The sequence below is a fragment of the Theropithecus gelada genome, chromosome 16, assembly GCF_003255815.1.
Source record: "Theropithecus gelada isolate Dixy chromosome 16, Tgel_1.0, whole genome shotgun sequence".
Classification (NCBI taxonomy): Eukaryota; Metazoa; Chordata; class Mammalia; order Primates; family Cercopithecidae; genus Theropithecus; species Theropithecus gelada.
Genome location: NC_037684.1, coordinates 1,932,101 through 1,950,553, shown reverse-complemented (window position 1 = coordinate 1,950,553; position 18,453 = coordinate 1,932,101). Strand labels below are relative to the sequence as shown.

General features: G+C 50.8%; 2 protein-coding genes across 3 annotated transcripts in view; one reads left to right on the top strand and one right to left on the bottom strand.

The window, feature by feature from the left end:
* Positions 1–5,316: 5,316 nt before the first annotated feature.
* Positions 5,317–15,781, top strand: SLC46A1 (solute carrier family 46 member 1). 2 transcript variants are annotated; one of them, XM_025361366.1, is made up of 5 exons: positions 5,317–5,636; positions 6,055–6,907; positions 9,183–9,266; positions 10,731–10,887; positions 11,748–15,781. In XM_025361366.1, the coding sequence occupies exons 1-5, from the start codon at positions 5,409–5,411 to the stop codon at positions 11,803–11,805; spliced, it is 1,380 nt and encodes a 459-aa protein (XP_025217151.1). In that variant the 5' UTR covers positions 5,317–5,408; the 3' UTR covers positions 11,806–15,781. The 2 variants fall into 2 exon arrangements, with proteins under 2 accessions (XP_025217151.1, XP_025217152.1); XM_025361367.1 differs by lacking the exon at positions 9,183–9,266 and having other exon boundaries at positions 11,748–15,747.
* The window catches only part of SARM1 (sterile alpha and TIR motif containing 1), a 28,656-nt gene continuing 23,497 nt past the window's right edge, over positions 13,295–18,453 (bottom strand). Inside the window, exons 8-9 of the mRNA XM_025361363.1 lie at positions 15,438–15,559; positions 13,295–15,308 (exon numbers count right to left, since the gene is read on the bottom strand). Of these exons, the coding sequence (XP_025217148.1) occupies positions 15,179–15,308; positions 15,438–15,559 (252 nt within the window). The 3' untranslated portion in view covers positions 13,295–15,178. The remainder of the gene's footprint in view (positions 15,309–15,437; positions 15,560–18,453) is intronic.

Genomic DNA, 18,453 nt, shown 5'->3' with positions numbered 1-18,453 from the left:
AAACATACTTTCTTTACTATTCCTTCACATCCTTCATCCCAGCCTCTCTTTGCTTTCACTTAGACTGACCCTGACACCCATCAGGCTCAGCAAATTACCTAGGCTGTACTGCTGCAAGGCCTCACGGACAGCCCCCATTACTTCAGTCAAGCCCAAATTTCTTCCTCATCTGTTACCTATCTCGGCATAATTCTCATAAATACACACTTACTCTCCCTGCTGATCGTGTCCGGCTAATCTCCCAAACCCCAATCCCTTCTACAAAACAACTCCTTTCCTTCCTAGGCATGGTTAGTGCGGTCAGAATTCTTACACAAGAGCTGGGACCGCGTCCTATAGCCTTTCTGTCCAAATGACGTTACTGTTTTAGCTGAGCCCTCATGTCTGCACGCAGCGGCTGCCACTGCTTTAATACTGTTAGAGGTCCTAAAAATCACAAACTGTGCTCAACTCTCTACAGTTCTCATAACTTCCAAAATCTATTTTCTTCACCCAACCAATGCTCAGGAGAATGCTTATGCTGATAAGTTAGCTAAAAAAGCAGCTAGCATTCCAACTTCTATCCCTCAAGGCAGTTTTCCTCCTTCACCTCGGCCACTTCCACCTACTCCCCCACTGAAACTTCCACCTATCAATCTCTTCCCACACAAGGCCAATGGTTCTTTGACCAAGGAAAATATCTCCTTCCAGCCTCACAGGCCCATTCTATTCTGTCGTCATTTCATAACCTCTTCCATCTAAGTTACAAGCCACTAGAAGGTCTCTTAGAACCTCTCATTTCCTTTCCATCCTAGAAATCTATCCTCAAGGAGATCACTTCTCAGTGTTCCATCTGCTATTCTACTACCCCTCAGGGATTGTTCAGGCCCCCTCCCTTTCCTACACATCAAGCTCGGGGATTTGCCCCTGCCCAGGACTGGCAAATTGACTTTACTCACATGCCCCGAGTCAGAAAACTAAAATATCTCTTAGTCTGGGTAGACACTTTCACTGAATGGGTAGAGGCCTTTCCCATGGGGTTTGAGAAAGCCACTGCGGTCATTTCAGACATAATTCCTCGGTTTGGCCTTCCTACCTCTATACAGTCTGATAAGTTTCTCAGGCTCTTAGTATTCAGTGAAACCTTTATATCCTTTACCGTCCTCAATCTTCAGGAAAGGTAGAACAGACTAATAGTCTTTTAAAAACACACCTCACCAAGCTCAGTCACCAACTTAAGAAGGACTAGACAATACTTTTACCACTCTCCTTTCTCAGAATTCAGGCCTGTCCTCGGAATGCTACAGGTTCCAGCCCATTTGAGCTCCTGTGTGGACACTCGCTTAGGTCCCAGTCTCATTCCAGACACCAGACCAACTTAGACTGCACCCCAAAAACTTTCATCCCTACTGTCTTCTGTCTAGTCATACTCCTATTCACCTATTCTCAACTACTCATAAATGCCCTGCTCATGTTTACACTGCCGGTTTACACTGTTTCTCCAAGCCATCACAGCTGATATCTCCTAGTGCTATCCCAAACCACCACTCTAAATTCCCTCTTAAAGTAAATAAATAATCTTTGCTGGCAAGGCTATGCTGAACCTCCTTGGGCACTCTCTAATTAGATGTCCTAGAGTCCTCCCAATTCTTAGTCCTTCAATACCTGTTTTTTCTCCTTCTCTTACCTTGTGTCTTCCGTTTAGTTTTTCAATTCATACAAAACCGCATCCAGGCCGTTTTGTATGTCATTCAATATGACAAATGTTTCTTCTAACGACCCCACAATATCACCCCTTACCACAAAATCTTCCTTCAGCTTAATCTCTCCCACTCTAGGTTCCCACGTCGCCCCTAATCCCGCTTGAAGCAGCCCTGAGAAACAGCGCCCATTCTCTCTCCACACCACCAAAAAATTTTCGCCGCCCCAACACTTCAACACTATTTTGTTTTATTTTTCTTATTAATATAAGAAGACAGGAATGTCAGGCCTCTGAGCCCAAGCCAAGCCATCGCATCCCCTGTGACTTGCACATATAGGCCCATCTGGCCTGAAGTAACTGAAGAATCACAAAAGAAGTGCAAATGCCCTGCCTCGCCTTAACCGATGACATTCCACCACAAAAGAAGTGAAAATGGCCGGTCCTTGCCTTAACCAATGATATTATCTTGTGAAATTCCTTTTCCTGGCTCATCCTGGCTCAAAAAGCTCCCCCACTGAGCACCTTGTGACACCCACTCCTGCCCACCAGAGAACAACCCCCCTTTGACTGTAATTTTCCTTTACCTACCCAAATCCTATAAAACGGCCCCACACTTATCTCCCTTTGCTGAATCTCTTTTCGGACTCAGCCTGCTTGCACCCAGGTGATTAAAAAGCTTTATTGCTCACACAAAGCCTGTTTGGTGATCTCTTCACACGGACGTGCATGACAGCCTCTAGTAAAGAGAGATAGACAACAAAGAAACTGTAAAGGTAAACTGAGGCTGGAGCCGAACCGGGAACGAAGACACAAGGCAAATGGCAGTAAGAATAGCCTTTTATTAGGGCTTGCGGGCGAGGTTCCTGGGTCCAAAGGCGTGGGCCAAGGAAGTCACGCTGAGGGAGGAGGGTAGGGGCTTCTTATAGCCTGAGAGGTAGGGAAGCTGGTTGTGCAAACAGGGCCTAGGGGGTCTTGAAACTACTAGGGCAGGAGTTGAGTAAGGGTCATGAGGAAGGGGTCTTTGGAAACTGTCAACCGAAACTGCTGTTTACGAACTTGTGGAATGCAGGTGAGCTGCAGGTCATGGGGGAGTGTGACTGCCCAGCCGGAACTCTGACACATGTAAGTCTGTGGGTGCGTACAATTGTGAAGGGAGTCTTTAACAAAAGGCCTGCTACGCCGGGTAACGCCGCCATGTTGGGTCTAGATTCCTGCCTAACAGCAACTAGAAAGTTATAATTCAGATGATGATAAATACTAAGGAAAAAAATGAAACAGGATAAAGGATTAAGGAGTGCCAGGAGACAAGAAAGGAGGGAAGTTGCTTATATAGGAGGGTCAGGTGACATTTTAGCAGAGACTTGAAGGAAGTGAGGGAGCTGACCAGGTGGATATCTAGGAGAAGAGCATTCTAGGTAGAAGGAACGGCAAGTGTAAGGGCCCTAAGGCAGGAGGCCAGCAAGGCTGGAGCGCAGGGAGTGAGGAGGACAGAGCAGGGAAGAGGGACAGAGAAGAGGTAGTTGGCCTTAGGGCCCTCAAAAGGACTTGGCTGTCACTGAGTGAAATGGAAAGCACAGGATGGTTTCGAGCAGGCCAGTGACCTGATTGCAGTTGTTTTCAAGGAGTTAGAAAAGACCTCTACCCTAGTGGGTACTGCAGGCTCTGGCTCTGGGTGAGCCACACCCTGTCCCATTCCCTGATGAGGGACCTTGGCCTCTCCTAATCTTAGTTCTTTCTCTAAGAAATGATTCCAAGGATTTAGCCAAGTACCCCTCCCTCACTGCAGCTGACCTAACTGGGCCAAACTTTTGTGTAAGTGGTAGGGAGGAGTTGGAAGTAGTGGGAGTAGAGGGGAGCCAATCTAGAGGCTTGAATGTTTAATGTGGAATTTCCTCTCTCTAGGGGACCACAGGTGGGGGGCAGCTTGCAGGGGGAGGTTATTCAGTTGGCTAGTATCTAGCCAGCACCTACTTATCCTGAGTCTCAGACTCCTGGCTCACGGGAGGTGGGGTAGCTAACAAGCTCCAACAAGCCCAGGCACAGTTACAGTGGCCAGAAATGCAGCCATCCATCCTCCAAAGAATCAGGCCTGTCAGGACCTGCCTCCAGAAAACCACTCAGCTGCTCTGTTCTCAGGGAAGGTGGCCTTTCGTGATTCTGCTCCTCCCACCCCCAGCCCCTGAATTAGCACCCTTGGAGTTCGAAACTATTTTCCACGGTTGGAATTTTATATCAATTAGTAGGATTCTTTGATTATTTTCCCTCTCCCACCATTCTAGAAACTAATGGGCCTGGTGAGGGCTTTGTCTATTTCCTTTACTGTTGTGGTCCTGGAGTCCCCCAGCACAGTGCCTGGCACGTAAGGGGCACTCAGTAAATGAGGTGAATGAATGAAAGATAGGGGAGTAAGGCAAGTAATGCTGTTCCTTTTTACAGGCAATAAAACAGAGGCCCAGACAGGGTCTGACCTCAGCAGCAGAGCAGGTGACTGCCTTCTGGCCTAATTCCTATAATGGGAGCCACCCAGGAGCACACGTTCACACCCAAGGGCCTCCCAGGCCCTCCTCCATCTTCTCCTCTAAGGGAACTGCAGAGCTAGGCCCTGCCTTACCCCAGAAACAAGACTAGTTTCTCAGGAAAAGATCCTAGGGCAGGAATGGAGCAAGTGACAGTTTTTATTTTATTTTATTTTATTTTTATTTTTATATTTTTTGAGACAGGGTCTTGCTCTGTCACCCAGGCTGGAGTGCAGTGGCGAGATCTCAGCTCACTGCAACCTCTGCCTCCTGGGCTCAATCGATCCTCCCACCTCAGCCTCCCGAGTAGCTGGGACTACAGGCATCCGCTACTACTCCCGGCTAATTTTTGTGTATTTTTTGTAGAGACAGGGTTTTACCATGTTGCCCAGGTTGGTCTCGAACTCCTGAGCTCAAGTGATCCATGAGCCTCAGCCTCTCAAAGTGCTGGGATTACAGCTGTGAGTCACCACTCCCAGACGTGACAGTCTGTTAATACCAGTAAGAGCACTTTGAATATACCAGACACTGTTTTTCCACAACTTTTCGAGACAAGTTTTGTTAGCAACTTCATTTTACAGATGAAAAAACAGGCTCGGGTGGTAAGTGGCATGCCCAAGGTAGTGGCAGAGCCTAGGTGTTCCAATCCAGGCAGCTGGGTTCAGCCGCACTCCGATCCTCTCCAGATGCCTCTCTGTTACAGCGCAGAACATCAGCAGCATCAGGAGTCATGTGCACTTCCAGCTCTGCCTTGAGTACCCGATGACCTGGTTTCCTCATCGGTAGATAGCGAAGGTTAATATTGGCTAGCCTGTAGAGTTATCGGGAGACCAACGCACAAAAAGGGTTTAATACCGTGCTCAGCACATAGTAAGTGGTCAATACATGTTAATTATTGATATTCTTGTTATTTGTGGTGTGTCTGGGCCGGGAGGGAGGGCTGCAGGGCGCTGTCTATGCACACTTCACAGGTGAGGTCATCCCGCGGGCTGGGGGTGCCGGGGCCCTCGCCGGCCCACGCCCAGCCAGGTGCACCCCCGCGAGAGTCCGGTGGCCTCAGGTCCCAGGCCCCTCCCCGCCGGACATTTAAGGAGGGACGCCGGGCGCAGGCGCAGAGAGCGCAAGCCCCGCGCCACACGTCGCCAGTCCCAGGCAGCCAGTCGCGCGCGCGCCCCGCCGGCCGCCTGGCAACAGCCCCGCTGCGCACACACATGGAGGGGAGCGCGAGTCCCCCGGACAAGCCCCGCGCCCGTCCCGCGGCTGCTGTGCTGTGCCGGGGCCCGGTAGAGCCGCTGGTCTTCCTGGCCAACTTTGCCTTGGTCCTGCAGGGCCCGCTCACCACGCAGTATCTGTGGCACCGCTTCAGTGCCGACCTCGGCTACAATGGCACCCGCCAAAGGGGGGGCTGCAGCAACCGCAGCGCGGACCCCACCATGCAGGTAGCGGGGCGGCGAGGAGCCTGGCAGGGAGAAGGCCCTGGGCTGGAGCGTGGCGGCAGCGGAGGGGTGGGGCCTGCATAATGGTAGTAGCGGGTAACTGGAGGGAGGGTGCATTTTGGATGGTGGGCGGGATCAGAGCAAAGCGGCCTGACCCAGAACCTCAGCGTGGGGAATGCGAAAAGTTGAGCTAAAGCCTGGCCTTGCAGGTTAACAAAAGCGGGGGAAAGGAAAGGGAATGGGGCCTTGGTCCATGTCCTTCCCCCTCTTCACTGGCAGATTCTGAAAGTTGTGCTAAGATTCTCTGAGGTTTAGGGCTCCAAAGAAAGTCCTCATCCCCTGTAGCTCCCGGGATGGCGAGGATTTGGGGATTGGGCAACCCAGAGTGAGGAACCGCACCCTGGTCATTGTGCCCCTACAGGAAGTGGAGACCCTTACTTCCCACTGGACCCTCTACATGAACGTGGGCGGCTTCCTGGTGGGGCTCTTCTCGTCCACCCTGCTGGGAGCTTGGAGCGACGGTGTGGGCCGCCGCCCGCTGCTAGTGCTGGCCTCGCTGGGCCTGCTGCTCCAGGCCCTAGTGTCCGTCTTTGTGGTGCAGCTACAGCTCCACGTTGGCTACTTCGTGTTGGGTCGCATCCTTTGTGCCCTCCTTGGCGACTTCGGTGGCCTTCTGGCTGCTAGCTTTGCGTCCGTGGCAGATGTCAGCTCCAGCCGCAGCCGCACCTTCCGGATGGCCCTGCTGGAAGCCAGCATTGGGGTGGCTGGGATGCTGGCAAGCCTCCTCGGGGGCCACTGGCTCCGGGCCCAGGGTTATGCCAACCCCTTCTGGCTGGCCTTAGCCTTGCTGATAGCCATGACACTCTATGCAGCTTTCTGCTTTGGTGAGACCTTAAAGGAGCCAAAGTCCACCCGGCTCTTCACGTTCCGTCACCACCGATCCATTGTCCAGCTCTATGTGGCTCCAGCCCCAGAGAAGTCCAGGAAGCATTTAGCCCTGTACTCACTGGCCATCTTCGTGGTGATCACTGTGCACTTTGGGGCCCAGGACATCTTGACCCTGTATGAACTGAGCACACCCCTCTGCTGGGACTCCAAACTAATCGGCTATGGTTCTGCAGCTCAGCATCTCCCCTACCTCACCAGCCTGCTGGTCCTGAAGCTCCTGCAGCACTGCCTGGCCGATGCCTGGGTGGCTGAGATCGGCCTGGCCTTCAACATCCTGGGGATGGTGGTCTTTGCCTTTGCCACCATCACGCCTCTCATGTTCACAGGTAAAGTGTGTGGGCTCAGGGACAGCTTGTCCCAGAGGCACTGGGTAAGAACCAGGGGCCAGCCACTCACTGTCCCCAGATGTGGTTCATTCCTGTGTCTTTGGAAACATTGTTATGCCTGCACCGGAGGACAGACAACTAAGAAATCCTTCAAAAATGCCATTTTTGATACATGGAAAATACAGACCTTCAGTAGCTAAAGTAATTAATCCACCATTATCAACCATTAATATTGTTAGTAATCTAGAGCAAAAGACAAAAGTGTGGCTCATACACTAATTGCTTTACCCCTTGGCCTCCCACAGCCTATTCATATGTTCTTAAACAAAGTCCATGCCATTAATGCCTTGGTACTCACTTCTCTGATAAGAATCAAATACCCTTGGTCAGCTTCTTTGGGTTTTTAAAAAACCTGTCTTCTCAGACCACAGATAAGAAATTCCTGTTTCAGTTCCTCTTCTCCTCTTCCTCCTTGTCCTTTCCCTCCTTACTTCCTCCCTTTCTTTTTTTGGTAGGAGAGGGTCAACAGGCCAGTAAATGGGGAAGTTAACTTTTTAAAATTTTTATTTGATTGGTTTATTTAGAGACAGGGTCTCACTTTGTCACCCAGGCTAGAGTGCAGTGGCATGATCATGGCTCACTGCAACCTCATCCCCTGGGCCCAAGTGATTCTCCCAACCTGGCCTCTCTAGTAGCTGGTACCACTGGCGCACATTACCACACCTTGCTAATTTTTGTATTTTTTTATAGAGATGAGATCCTCATCATGTTGCCCAGTCCTGGTCTCTAACTCCTGAGCTCAAGGATCTGCCTGTCTTAGCCTCCCAAAGTGTTGGGATTACAGGCATGAGCCACCGTGCCCAGCTTTAGTTAACTTTTTTTAAAGGGACAGATTTATTTTGATAGAGCCCTAAAACGTGCTGTGTATAGTCAACAATACAATAATCACAGATTTCTTAACTCAACTGCTTGTCTGACAATTAAGCAGAAGGGAGCCTTTCCCTCCTGCTGATGGCCCTGGGGGAGGCAGAGATGATGAAGATGCTGTCATTGCTCTGGGTCAGGGGGAGGTCTCAACAGAGTGGGATTTGAGGGGCTTGACACTGGTAGGGGCCTTGGGTGCCTCATCGTATACCTTCTTTGGAGGATCCACTGTCCTGTAGGAGTTTGCAGTTTTGCTGAGGAGTCAACAATCACACAGGGAGAGAAATGGTTATGAAGAAAACAGGAAGCCTGTAAGTAACTGAATGCAAAGGGAAAAGGAACTCACATTTGCTGTGTCCCTATGTCGTACTCTTCATAGATGTTACCTTTTTACCTTATGTATTGGTTCCCTGAGATTGCTGTAATGAAATACCACAAACTTGGGGGCTTAACACAACAGAAATATATTCTCTCACAGTTCTGGAGGCCAGAAGTCCAAAGTCAGTACCACTGGGCTGAACGGAAGGAGTCAGCAGGCAGTGCTCCCTTGCAAGGCGCCAGGAGAGAACGTGTTTCTCTTTTCTTTCAGCTTCTGGGGCTGCTGGCATTCCTTGGCTTGGGGCGGCCATCACCAGTCTCTGCCTCTGTGCTCACATTGCCTCTCCTCCTCTTTGTGCCTTCTCCATTCTGTTGGTGCCAAATCTCCATCTGCTTTCCTCTTATAAAGATGTGTGATGGCATTTAGGGCCCAGCCTGCTAATCCAGGATAACCCCACTCTCTCAGGAGGCTTAACTTCATCACACCTGCATAGACCCATTTTCCAAATAAGGTAGTATTTACAGGTTCCAGGGCTATGAACCTGATTCCATTGGGCACCATTATTCAGCCTCCTATGACTCAGAACCATCCTGTGATGAAGGCCTTATTATCTTCCTCATACACAGAGTCAGGCTCAGAGAGGTTAAGTACCCCAGGCCACACAGATAGTATGTAATGGCATCAGGTTTTGAATTCAGGGCTGACTCCAAAGTTCATGCTTGTTTTCTGTGCCCTGCCATATCCCTACTAAGTGCCAAATGAATGGGTGATGTCTGCTGTGACCACAAGAGGTTCAGACAAGAAAGCAATCAGTGGGAATTAGCATTCATGAGAGCTAGACGGTGGCCAAGCCCAGACAAGGGCAGTCTCCCTTCCTCCTTGACTACTGTCTCCCCACCCTCACCATCAAGGAAGTTCTTCCTGGGTCTAACCTAAGCGCCATATAGGGTATGGATAGGAGATCTGCTGCCTTTCCCTTGGACACCCCTCTCCCCAGCCCTATTTTCCTGATGAGTGTTTATTTCTCCACAGGATATGGGTTGCTCTTCTTGTCATTAGTCATCACACCTGTCATCCGGGCTAAACTCTCCAAGCTGGTGAGAGAGACAGAGCAGGGTGAGTGTCAGGACCCACCTGTATCTGGTTCCTCATGCCCAGTGCTGCCCGAAACGGGCTGATGGGCAGCCATGGCTGGGGGAACAGCTTGCCTTCCCGCCTCTCACCCTGGAGAAGTAAGTGGCCAAGACAAACACACTTCTGTGAAATTGCCCACGACGGGCAGAGGATCATGCCGCCTTGGATTTTCAAACCTCAGAGTTGGGATTTGCAGTCAGCAGAGCACAATGATGTTCTTTCTGGATAACCAGAGCAGAGGATTTACTGTCTGCAGACCTCAGCTTTTCCGTCTGTAAGATGGGTGTGATGATGCCAGAGTTCCCTGTTTCTCTGGGGTCAGCGTGTACAAGCCCAGAAGTGAACAACCTTGTGACATGGGTTTCATTTTCCACAGTTGACAGATGAAGAAACAGAGGCCCAGGGGGTTAAATCGGCTCACCCAAGGTTACTTAGTAAATGGTGGAGCTAGGATGCAAACTCACGTCTGTGTTTCAAAGCAGCTGGTCTCAGGATCTGGGTTTTAGTCCGAGCCCTGCCATAGGCCTGTTTCTTCATCTGTGATGTGAGTGGTTTGCTCTTGATGACATCACAGGCCCCTCTAGATGTGACAGAATTTAATCTCAACCTCTGTTGGGTTGTTGCACATTTTGTAAACTGTGGGTTCTCCTGGTGTATCTACACAGAACAGCTTCTCCAGCCTCTGGGTCTTCATGCCCCAGTCGGGAAACATTCATCTTTCTCCATCTGTCCTGGAATGAGGATCTGATGAAGACAGAGACCCTGGTGCCATACAGAGCCCACTGTGGGTTCTGGTGTCCCCAGAATCCATGTGCCTTCATTCATTCACCTAAACTTTTTTTCCCAGCACTTTCTTTGTGCCCAGAGATGTCAGGGAAACACGAGAAAAGAACAGCCCTTACTAACTAGCTACTTCCAGGGGGCCAGGCCCAGTGATGGGTGATTTCCATGTGAACTTAATGTTGCTGACAATCTAGGAAATAGGCATTATCCTTATTTAGCAGAAGGAGGAACAGGAACCCAAAGGATAAAAAGCTATTCAGTGGTGACACAGCTACGAATATTGGAACTGATCAGACCTGCAGTTAATCCCAAACAGATGATTCCAAAAAGGATAAACCAGAAAAAAGCCATTTCCATCAAGCTTTCATCAGACAATATCACATGTACTTTTTTTTTTCATGTGCTGGGTTCTGTCAGATCACATGTACTTTTAGTGTGGATTTAACAGCAGCCATTTATTTAGTAGCCCCTCTGTGCCAGCTGCTGTCCACATACAACCTTATTGAATCCTCGTCACAGTACATGATGTAGCAGGATTTACTGGTGAGGAAGGGGAGACGCAGGTTAAGTGACTGCTTCCGGTCACACAGCTCTGAGGTGGTGGTGCCAGAATTTGAACATGGCCCTTTCGGACTCCGGAGTATGGTATTTATTTCTTCACAGGTGCTCTCTTTTCTGCTGTGGCCTGTGTGAATAACCTGGCCATGCTGACGGCCTCCGGCATCTTCAACTCACTCTACCCAGCCACTCTGAACTTTATGAAGGGGTTCCCCTTCCTCCTGGGAGCTGGCCTCCTGCTCATCCCGGCCGTTCTGATTGGGTAATGCAGGTCCCTGACCCATGCTCATAATGGAGCCCTTTCTCATAAAAGTGCCCTCCTCCCAACCAGAAATGGTAGCTTCATTCCTGGAATCCTCCCCCTCTGGGTGTCTTGTCCCAGGTTGCCCCTCTCCTTGCACATGGCTGCCTAATCCTCCAGGAGCCATTTTCCAAGGGCAAGGTGGCAAGCTAGGTGGAGGAAGGATCAGGCTAACATTGCTACTTGGCAAGGCTGTGTTCTCTCTCCCGGTTCCCCTATTTCCCTCCATTCCCATTTTATAGATGGAACTATGGCAACAGAACTGTGTTAAAGGGAAGGCCAGAGAGCTTTGTCAGCTAGTTGAACTTTTTCCTGTATGATATTAAGAATTATATTTCATGGCTGGGCGTGGGGGCTCCTGCCTGTAATCCTGATCCTGTGGCAGGCTGAGGCAGGAGGACCACTTGAGTCCAAGAATTCAAGATCAGCCTGGACAACACAGCAAGACCTTGTCTGTATAAAAAATTTTAAAAATCAGCCAGGCATGGTGGTATGCACCGGTAGTCCCAGCTACTAAGGAGGCTGAGGCAGGAGGATCACTTGAGCCCAGGAGTTCAAGGGTACAGTCAGCTATGATTGTGTCACTGCCCTCTAGCCTGGACAACAGAGCAAGACCCTGTCTCTTAAAAAAAAAAGAAAAGTTATTTTCCAGAGCCATGTCCCTGGACATTGTCCTCCAGCTCTTAGCTTCTCAGCTTGGGGAAGGAGGTTCAGGAGAGCTACCTGGACCAGCCCACCCAAGTAAATCCTGCATCACTTCTCCAGACAGGCCTTGAAGGTACCCCATGTGAAATCCAAACCCTCTCTCTGGTCTCTCACAGGATGCTGGAAAAGGCTGTTCCTCACCCTGAGTTCCAGCAGTTTCCCCAGAGCCCCTGATCTGCCTGGACCAGAAGACAGAGGGCAAGAGGAGCAAAGTGAACACCGAACAACTGAAGGTCTACAGCTGGAGCCCAGCCCACAGCAGCACCAGCAGCTCCTTTGTAAGGGCGTGCTCTCTTTGGACGAGGTGGTCAAGACAGACCAAGGCACCACCCCATCCATAGCTGAGCCAGCCTCTGACTAGGATCTAGAATCATAACCCACACAGGCCCACTGCAGGACAGGTGGCAGGGGAGCTATTCAGGACAGGAGTCAGTTCTTCCTTTCTGCCATCCATCACTTATAACTCCCCAGACCAGAGGAGAGGTCCTGATGGAGGTGACACTTCAGGGACCAGAGGCAGCACAAGGGCTGGCATCTCTCCTTCCAGCCCAAACTGCACAGTCCCAGGCAGGTTCCTGACACGTGTAGCAGTCACCAGCCACTCCTTAACAATGAATGTGGTACCTGGTTAGTGCCAGCCTTGGGAAGGAGGGAGGGAGGTGAGAGGGGCCTGGTGATCTCCGGAGGAGGAGCGCTGCCTTCACTGTGGTTGGGGAATTGATCCTTGGCTATGGCCTACCCACTCCCTGGGCTGAAGAGTGCCAATCATTATAAATCAGCTTCAGCAAACTGAAACAAACCTTCTGGTGCCTTGGGCTTTGGGGCCCTCTGTTTTCCTGCTGCCAATCTGCCTGCCATATGTCAGACAACAGAAGCTGCTGGGCTGGGCAGGAGCCCTGAGCTGCTTGGTGGACTGATACCAAGTGGGGCCAGCCAGGGCTTCTACTGACTCGCTGTGCAACCTTAAACAAGCCCCACTAGGAAGGGCTAGATCAGCGATGCCCCAAATTGTTGAATCGTGGTAATCACATTTGGATGGACAAGTTAGGAAACTTAGGTGATGCTCTGAGATCTTTCCCACCTCCTCATACATTCTACAATAAGATGCCTCTCTTCATGGGCCTGGGGAAAGGATGAATGGGTGTGGCTGGACTTTTGACCTTTAATGTCCCTGAGCAGTTCTTGGCCCTTGGGGAGAAGTGGGGGGAGGATCTGGCTGACTCAGCCCCAACCAAGGGGTAGCAGCTGCAGCCCAGCCAGGCAGAACACCCTGGCCCTGCAGACCTGTGTCTGAGCAGGCTTTGGAGGAAAGGCCACTTCTGAGTCCTCTATCTCAGGAGAAGCCAGGCCTAGGTGCTTGACCTGGTGATCTGAGCTGTGTTTGTCCTAGTGCGGGTGGCAGTCACCTCTGAGCACACTGGCCTTGGCTTAGGGGAGGCTTGTGACTTCAGCTGTTCCGTCTGGGGCTGGATGCTGGACTCTGATTCCCCCAGAGAGACAGAAGATCGGGCAGAGGTCAACCAGAAGGCCACACAGGGCTGTGGACAGCAGTGGAGGGTATACCAAACAGAAAGAAAACGCAGGAAACCTCTCTGAAGACTGCCCATGGGGACCTCAGGAGGGAGTGGGACTGATTGGAGACAAGAAGCCAGAAATCATCCCCTGGAGACACTCAGACACTGTATTGTTGTTGACTCTGTCCTGTGAGGCCAGTGTCCAGGCTGCCCTGCTTGTCATGTCCATGCCCTCACCCTGGCCCCAGTGAGCACTTGCGCTGCACAAGGAAAGGAAGATCAGGTGGGGTCAAAAGCAAAGCATCGAGGCTGGGACTGGCCAAGACAGACTCTGGCAGGGAGGGGAGTGGAAGGAAGGAGCCCCAAACCTGGAGTGAGAACTTTGACTTTCTGACGATGTGGCCGAGAGCTAGGAGTCGCCTGGCCAGCACAGCCAAGAGTGGGGCTGGGGGCGCAGCCAGCCTTAAGGTGTCAACATCCGGCCCTCATTGGGGAAGAGCCTTCAGCAGTCCCTGTGGCCTGCAGCCTGGGTTTATTGGAGGGTACTTTCTTGCCCTCTGAACCCAGTGGAGGAGGGGGCAATGGGACATTCCTGCTCAGTTATTTCAGTATGGCCTCTGGGTCAGCTTTTTTTTTTGCAAAATCCTATCCCCCGCTGCTAGACTCTTTGAAGCAAGCGAGAAGCAATAGCCCAGCCTCAGAATGATTCTCAGGAGAGCAATTCCACTGCCAGTGGACTGGGTGCCAGGAGGTCTAGGTCTGGATCTGGGGCTGCCACTAATGACAGGAAACTGGGCTTATCTTCAACCTTTCTGAGCCTCAGGGTCATTATCTGTAAAATGGGGATGATAATACCAGGTAGAGTTGCTCTGACGACTGGAGACCAAGGAGCGGAGTGTGTGGGAAATGGCAAAGATTCATGAGGGCTTCATGCTTTAGAGATTTGCTACCCTTAACCACCAGCATCAGCTCACCTGGGAATCTGTAAGAAACGCAGAGTCTCAGGCCCCACCCCAGATCTCCTGATTTTAACAACATTCCCAGGTGACTTGGATGCATGTTAAAGTTGGAGAAGCTGCCATAGGTGACAACCTTTTGCCTTTTCAGGACTTTGCCTCTTTCCACAGAGCTGCAGGTTCTGTCCAGGCTGCTTTTACTGCCATGGGGGCTGCCTGGTCCCTGAGCAAGCGGTGGGTAGCCCTGGATAGCTGAGGGGCTGGGGTAGCCAGCTGGGCCAGACCAGGAAGGAGCCTGAGGCACAGCACCAAGACATGGGGTAAGGTGGGCTTTGAGGCACGGCTTCCCCATGCCCAGACCCAGGCCCAAACAGGAGGCTCCTGTGCACCAGCAAGTGCAGCAAAGCTGGCTGCAGCCACAAGGAAGTCAGAGGGAGGGCCGATTTACCTCAACCCTCGCCCTGGATGTGGCAAAAGATACCACACTGAAGGAAGCTGTAGGGGATCTGGGACCTAGTCAGGCTGGCTAAGGGCACTGAGTGATTACAGGGCAAGGCCACAGAGCGGCAGGAAGTTGTAAGTGCAGGGGCCAGGCACAGTCTGAGTGAAGAGCCATGATGGCACTCATCCCTGGCTGGCTCTTGGGCCCAGGCCCTTGCTCAGAATACAGTGCCCAGGCCTGCCTGGGCATTGCCTTAATTCCTGTCTGAGGCTGCCTTCCTTCATCCTCAAACTGGCTGCTATCAGAGCAGAAGGGAATGCAGAACCACCCCCACCCCAACTCCAATGTCTCCAGAACTGAGCAGGGACCCTCCCTATGACAGAGACAGACAACCCAATGGCAGGGCATGGGGGAGTTCTAACCTCCCGAGCCCAAGTCTGACTTCCCTTCCCTCTCCAGATACTGAGGAAAGTGGGTTGGAGGTGGGCCATGAGGGTGGGGGACAGGGAGAGGGAGAGCCATTTGCTAAGAAGAGCCCAGGTTGTCTCAGCCCAGGGAGGCCAGTTTGAGGAGCTGTTCCTCCAGAAAGGACGATGGAAGTGGAAGTCACGGCAGGGCTGGGAACTGGCGACTGGTTAGGTCGGACCCATGGGTGCAGCACCCTCCAAACTGGTGTCAGAGCCTGCAGATGAGTCCCGGGAGGAGCGGCCCTGTAGGAAGCGGATGATCTTCTCAATGGTGGCCTCCTGGTATTCGTGGGACCACCTGTGGGCACAGGAGCCATGTGGGTCAGACAGCTGGGCAGAGGGAGCTGCTAGTCAGCTGTTCGCCCACACACTGCCTGTCATGGTGATCTGTACCCTACCCCCCTGGTCCCAGGGCCCCGGGGCTCACTTAATGCCGTTGAAGGTAAGCACAGCCTGCATGTCCTCAGGCAGGACCTGGGGCTCAGGCCACTCGAAGCCATCAATGACGGGCACAATGTTCTTGCCACAGCTTAAAGCAGTCACAATCTCCTGGAGAAAGAAAGGAAAGGAGGAAGATACTCCTGTATCCATTTAGGGACCCTTGTAGCCAGGCAGGTGCTGGGAGGGCCACTAGCCCGAGGCTGGGTCCAGGGCAGGATACCAGTCCTGAAGTCCACCTTGATGTCTCCCTTAACCCTCGTAGTATAATAAAAAATAAATATTTTGTCTCTGCCCAGGGTTCCTGGCACAGAGCCCCTAAAACCCTTGGAATCTCTTGAGTGATGAGTGTTTGTATGCTAAAGAGATGATTCCCCACTGGGGGCCTGGGAGCGCTATGGGGGTAGCCTAGATAGCTTCAGGAAGTGGCTGGTCACCAGGGAGAACAAGGCATGATTAGAGGATTGGAACTTTCAGCCCCACCTTCCAGCCTCCAGAGGGGTGCTGGAGATTGAGTTCAATCAGCAATGGCCAGTGATTTAATCAATCATGCCTACATAATGGAACCTCCATAAAAACCCCTAAACAAGGGGTTTTGAAGAGCCTCCAGGTTGATAAATGGGTGTAGGTGCTGGGAAGGTGGCAGAAGGCATGGCATCCACACCTCTACCCTCCACACATAGAGATCCTATGTATCTCTTCCATTTGGCTATTCTTGAGCTGTGTCCTTTGTAAGTGTGAAATTAAATAATTCAGCTGGGCATGGTGGGTCACGCCTGTAATCCCAAAACTTTGGGAGCCTGAGGCAGGAGGATCACTTGAGCCCAGGATTTTGAGATTAATAATATTATTTATTATTATTATTCAAGCTTTGTTAAATCAAACCTAAAGCTCTTGGAACTTTAAATTATTCTGAGCCTTGACAGGAATTGGTCTATGCAGCCTGAGTCATGAGGCATGCAGCTGCAACTTCCACCTATTTTTTTTTTTTTTACTTCTACCTATTTTTTTTTTTTTTTTTTCTGTAATTACTTTGGAAGACCAAATGGCACCAGAGATAAGACCCCCTTAGATCCCCACTCAGATCACCACCCCTCCTCAGGGGGTAATAAAGTCATCTTCCTTGGAATGTAGCAATCTATAACCAATCAAAGCATTGTAACATATGCACTGGTCTTATATGGAAAATGTTGGAATCCTGCTAAAATTCCTCTGTCTTTGCCTGTGGAAGTGAAACCTTAACTTCTCCAATTTGGAGTACTCACCCCATTCCTTTGGAGTCAATGCTTCCTGGGTGGCTATTCTCAAACTTTACACTCAAAGAAACTCTATACTTAGTCTTATTTTCTGAATCTCATTATTTAAGGTTGACATAATAAGCAACTAATAGTAAGTAAAGTGCTTTCCTCAGTTCTGAGTCATTCTAGCAAGTTGAACCTCGGGGTGTCATGGAACCCCTGAATTTGTAGCCAAATCAAACAAATGTGGTAGCCTGGGGACCTGGGCCTCGTGACTGACATTTCAGAATTGAATTGAATTGTGGGATACCCAGCTGGTGTTGGAAAGTTGGAGAATTAGTGGTTAGTGTGGGAAAAACCCCAAACAATTTGGTGTCAGAAGAAAAACATCACAATCCTGCATACAGGTTGATCCATCATGTGCCCTGCCAATTGTACTCCTTACTTATTTCTCAAATCCACCATTTTTCCCTGCCTCCACCCCACTACCACCCTCTTCCAATCCCTATTATCTTTTTTTTTTTTTTTTGAGACGGAGTCTCGCTCTGTCGCCCAGGCTGGAGTGTGCAGTGGCCGGATCTCAGCTCACGGCAAGCTCCGCCTCCCGGGTTCACGCCGTTCTCCCGCCTCAGCCTCCCGAGTAGCTGGGACCACAGGCGCCCGCCACCTCGCCCGGCTAATTTTTTTTTTTTTTTTTTTTTTTGAGATGGAGTCTCGCTCTGTCGCCCAGGCTGGAGTGCAGTGGCCGGATCTCAGCTCACTGCAAGCTCCGCCTCCCGGGTTCACGCGATTCTCCTGCCTCAGCCTCCCGAGTAGCTGGGACTACAGGCGCCCACCACCTCGCCCGGCTAGTTTTTTTTTGTAATTTTTAGTAGAGACGGGGTTTCACCATGATAGCCAGGATGGTCTCGATCTCCTGACCTCGTGATCCGCCCGTCTCGGCCTCCCAAAGTGCTGGGATTACAGGCTTGAGCCACCGCGCCCGGCCTAATTTTTTGTATTTTTTTAGTAGAGACGGGGTTTCACCGTGTTAGCCAGCATGGTCTCGATCTCCTGACCTCGTGATCCGCCCGTCTCGGCCTCCCAAAGTGCTGGGATTACAGGCTTGAGCCACCGCGCCCGGCCCCAATCCCTATTATCTTTAAGCCCCCACCAGGTCTTTCCTCATCCACCCTTGTCTTCTCTAATTCACTCTCCACATTGCCCTTTCATGTAGCTAATATCTGGAAAATGCACATCTGACAAATCAGATCCTGTCACTCCCTACTTAAAACTCTTCAAGACTTTGCATGGTCTTAGAATAAAGTCCAAACTCCTTCATGTGGCCTGTGAGGCCCTATGTGGTTGGCCACAGTCCACTTCTCAAACTCTACCCCTGCTCTGTCCTCCCAGTCACACAAAATAAGCTTCCTTGTCCTTCCCCCTTGATAATGCCCATTCATTTTTCTGATCTGAGCTCAATCAACTCTTACACAGGGCAGTTGTCTCCCACTGCCCTGACCAAATCAGTTCTCCTATTATAGGCTCTGCAGAACATATTATAGTTGTAAATTTTAATTAATTAATGGATAAATTACTCAGTATTTGTCTTCTCTGCCAGACATGAGGAGGGATCATATCTATTTTTCACTGCCTTTATATCTTAGCATCTTTCACAGAGCCCTTACAGTTAGCCCTTGCTAAATATTTAATGGATGGATGAATGAATGAATGAGAAAACATAGCACAGCAGTTAGGGCTGCACTCTGGAATCATCAAATCGGGGTT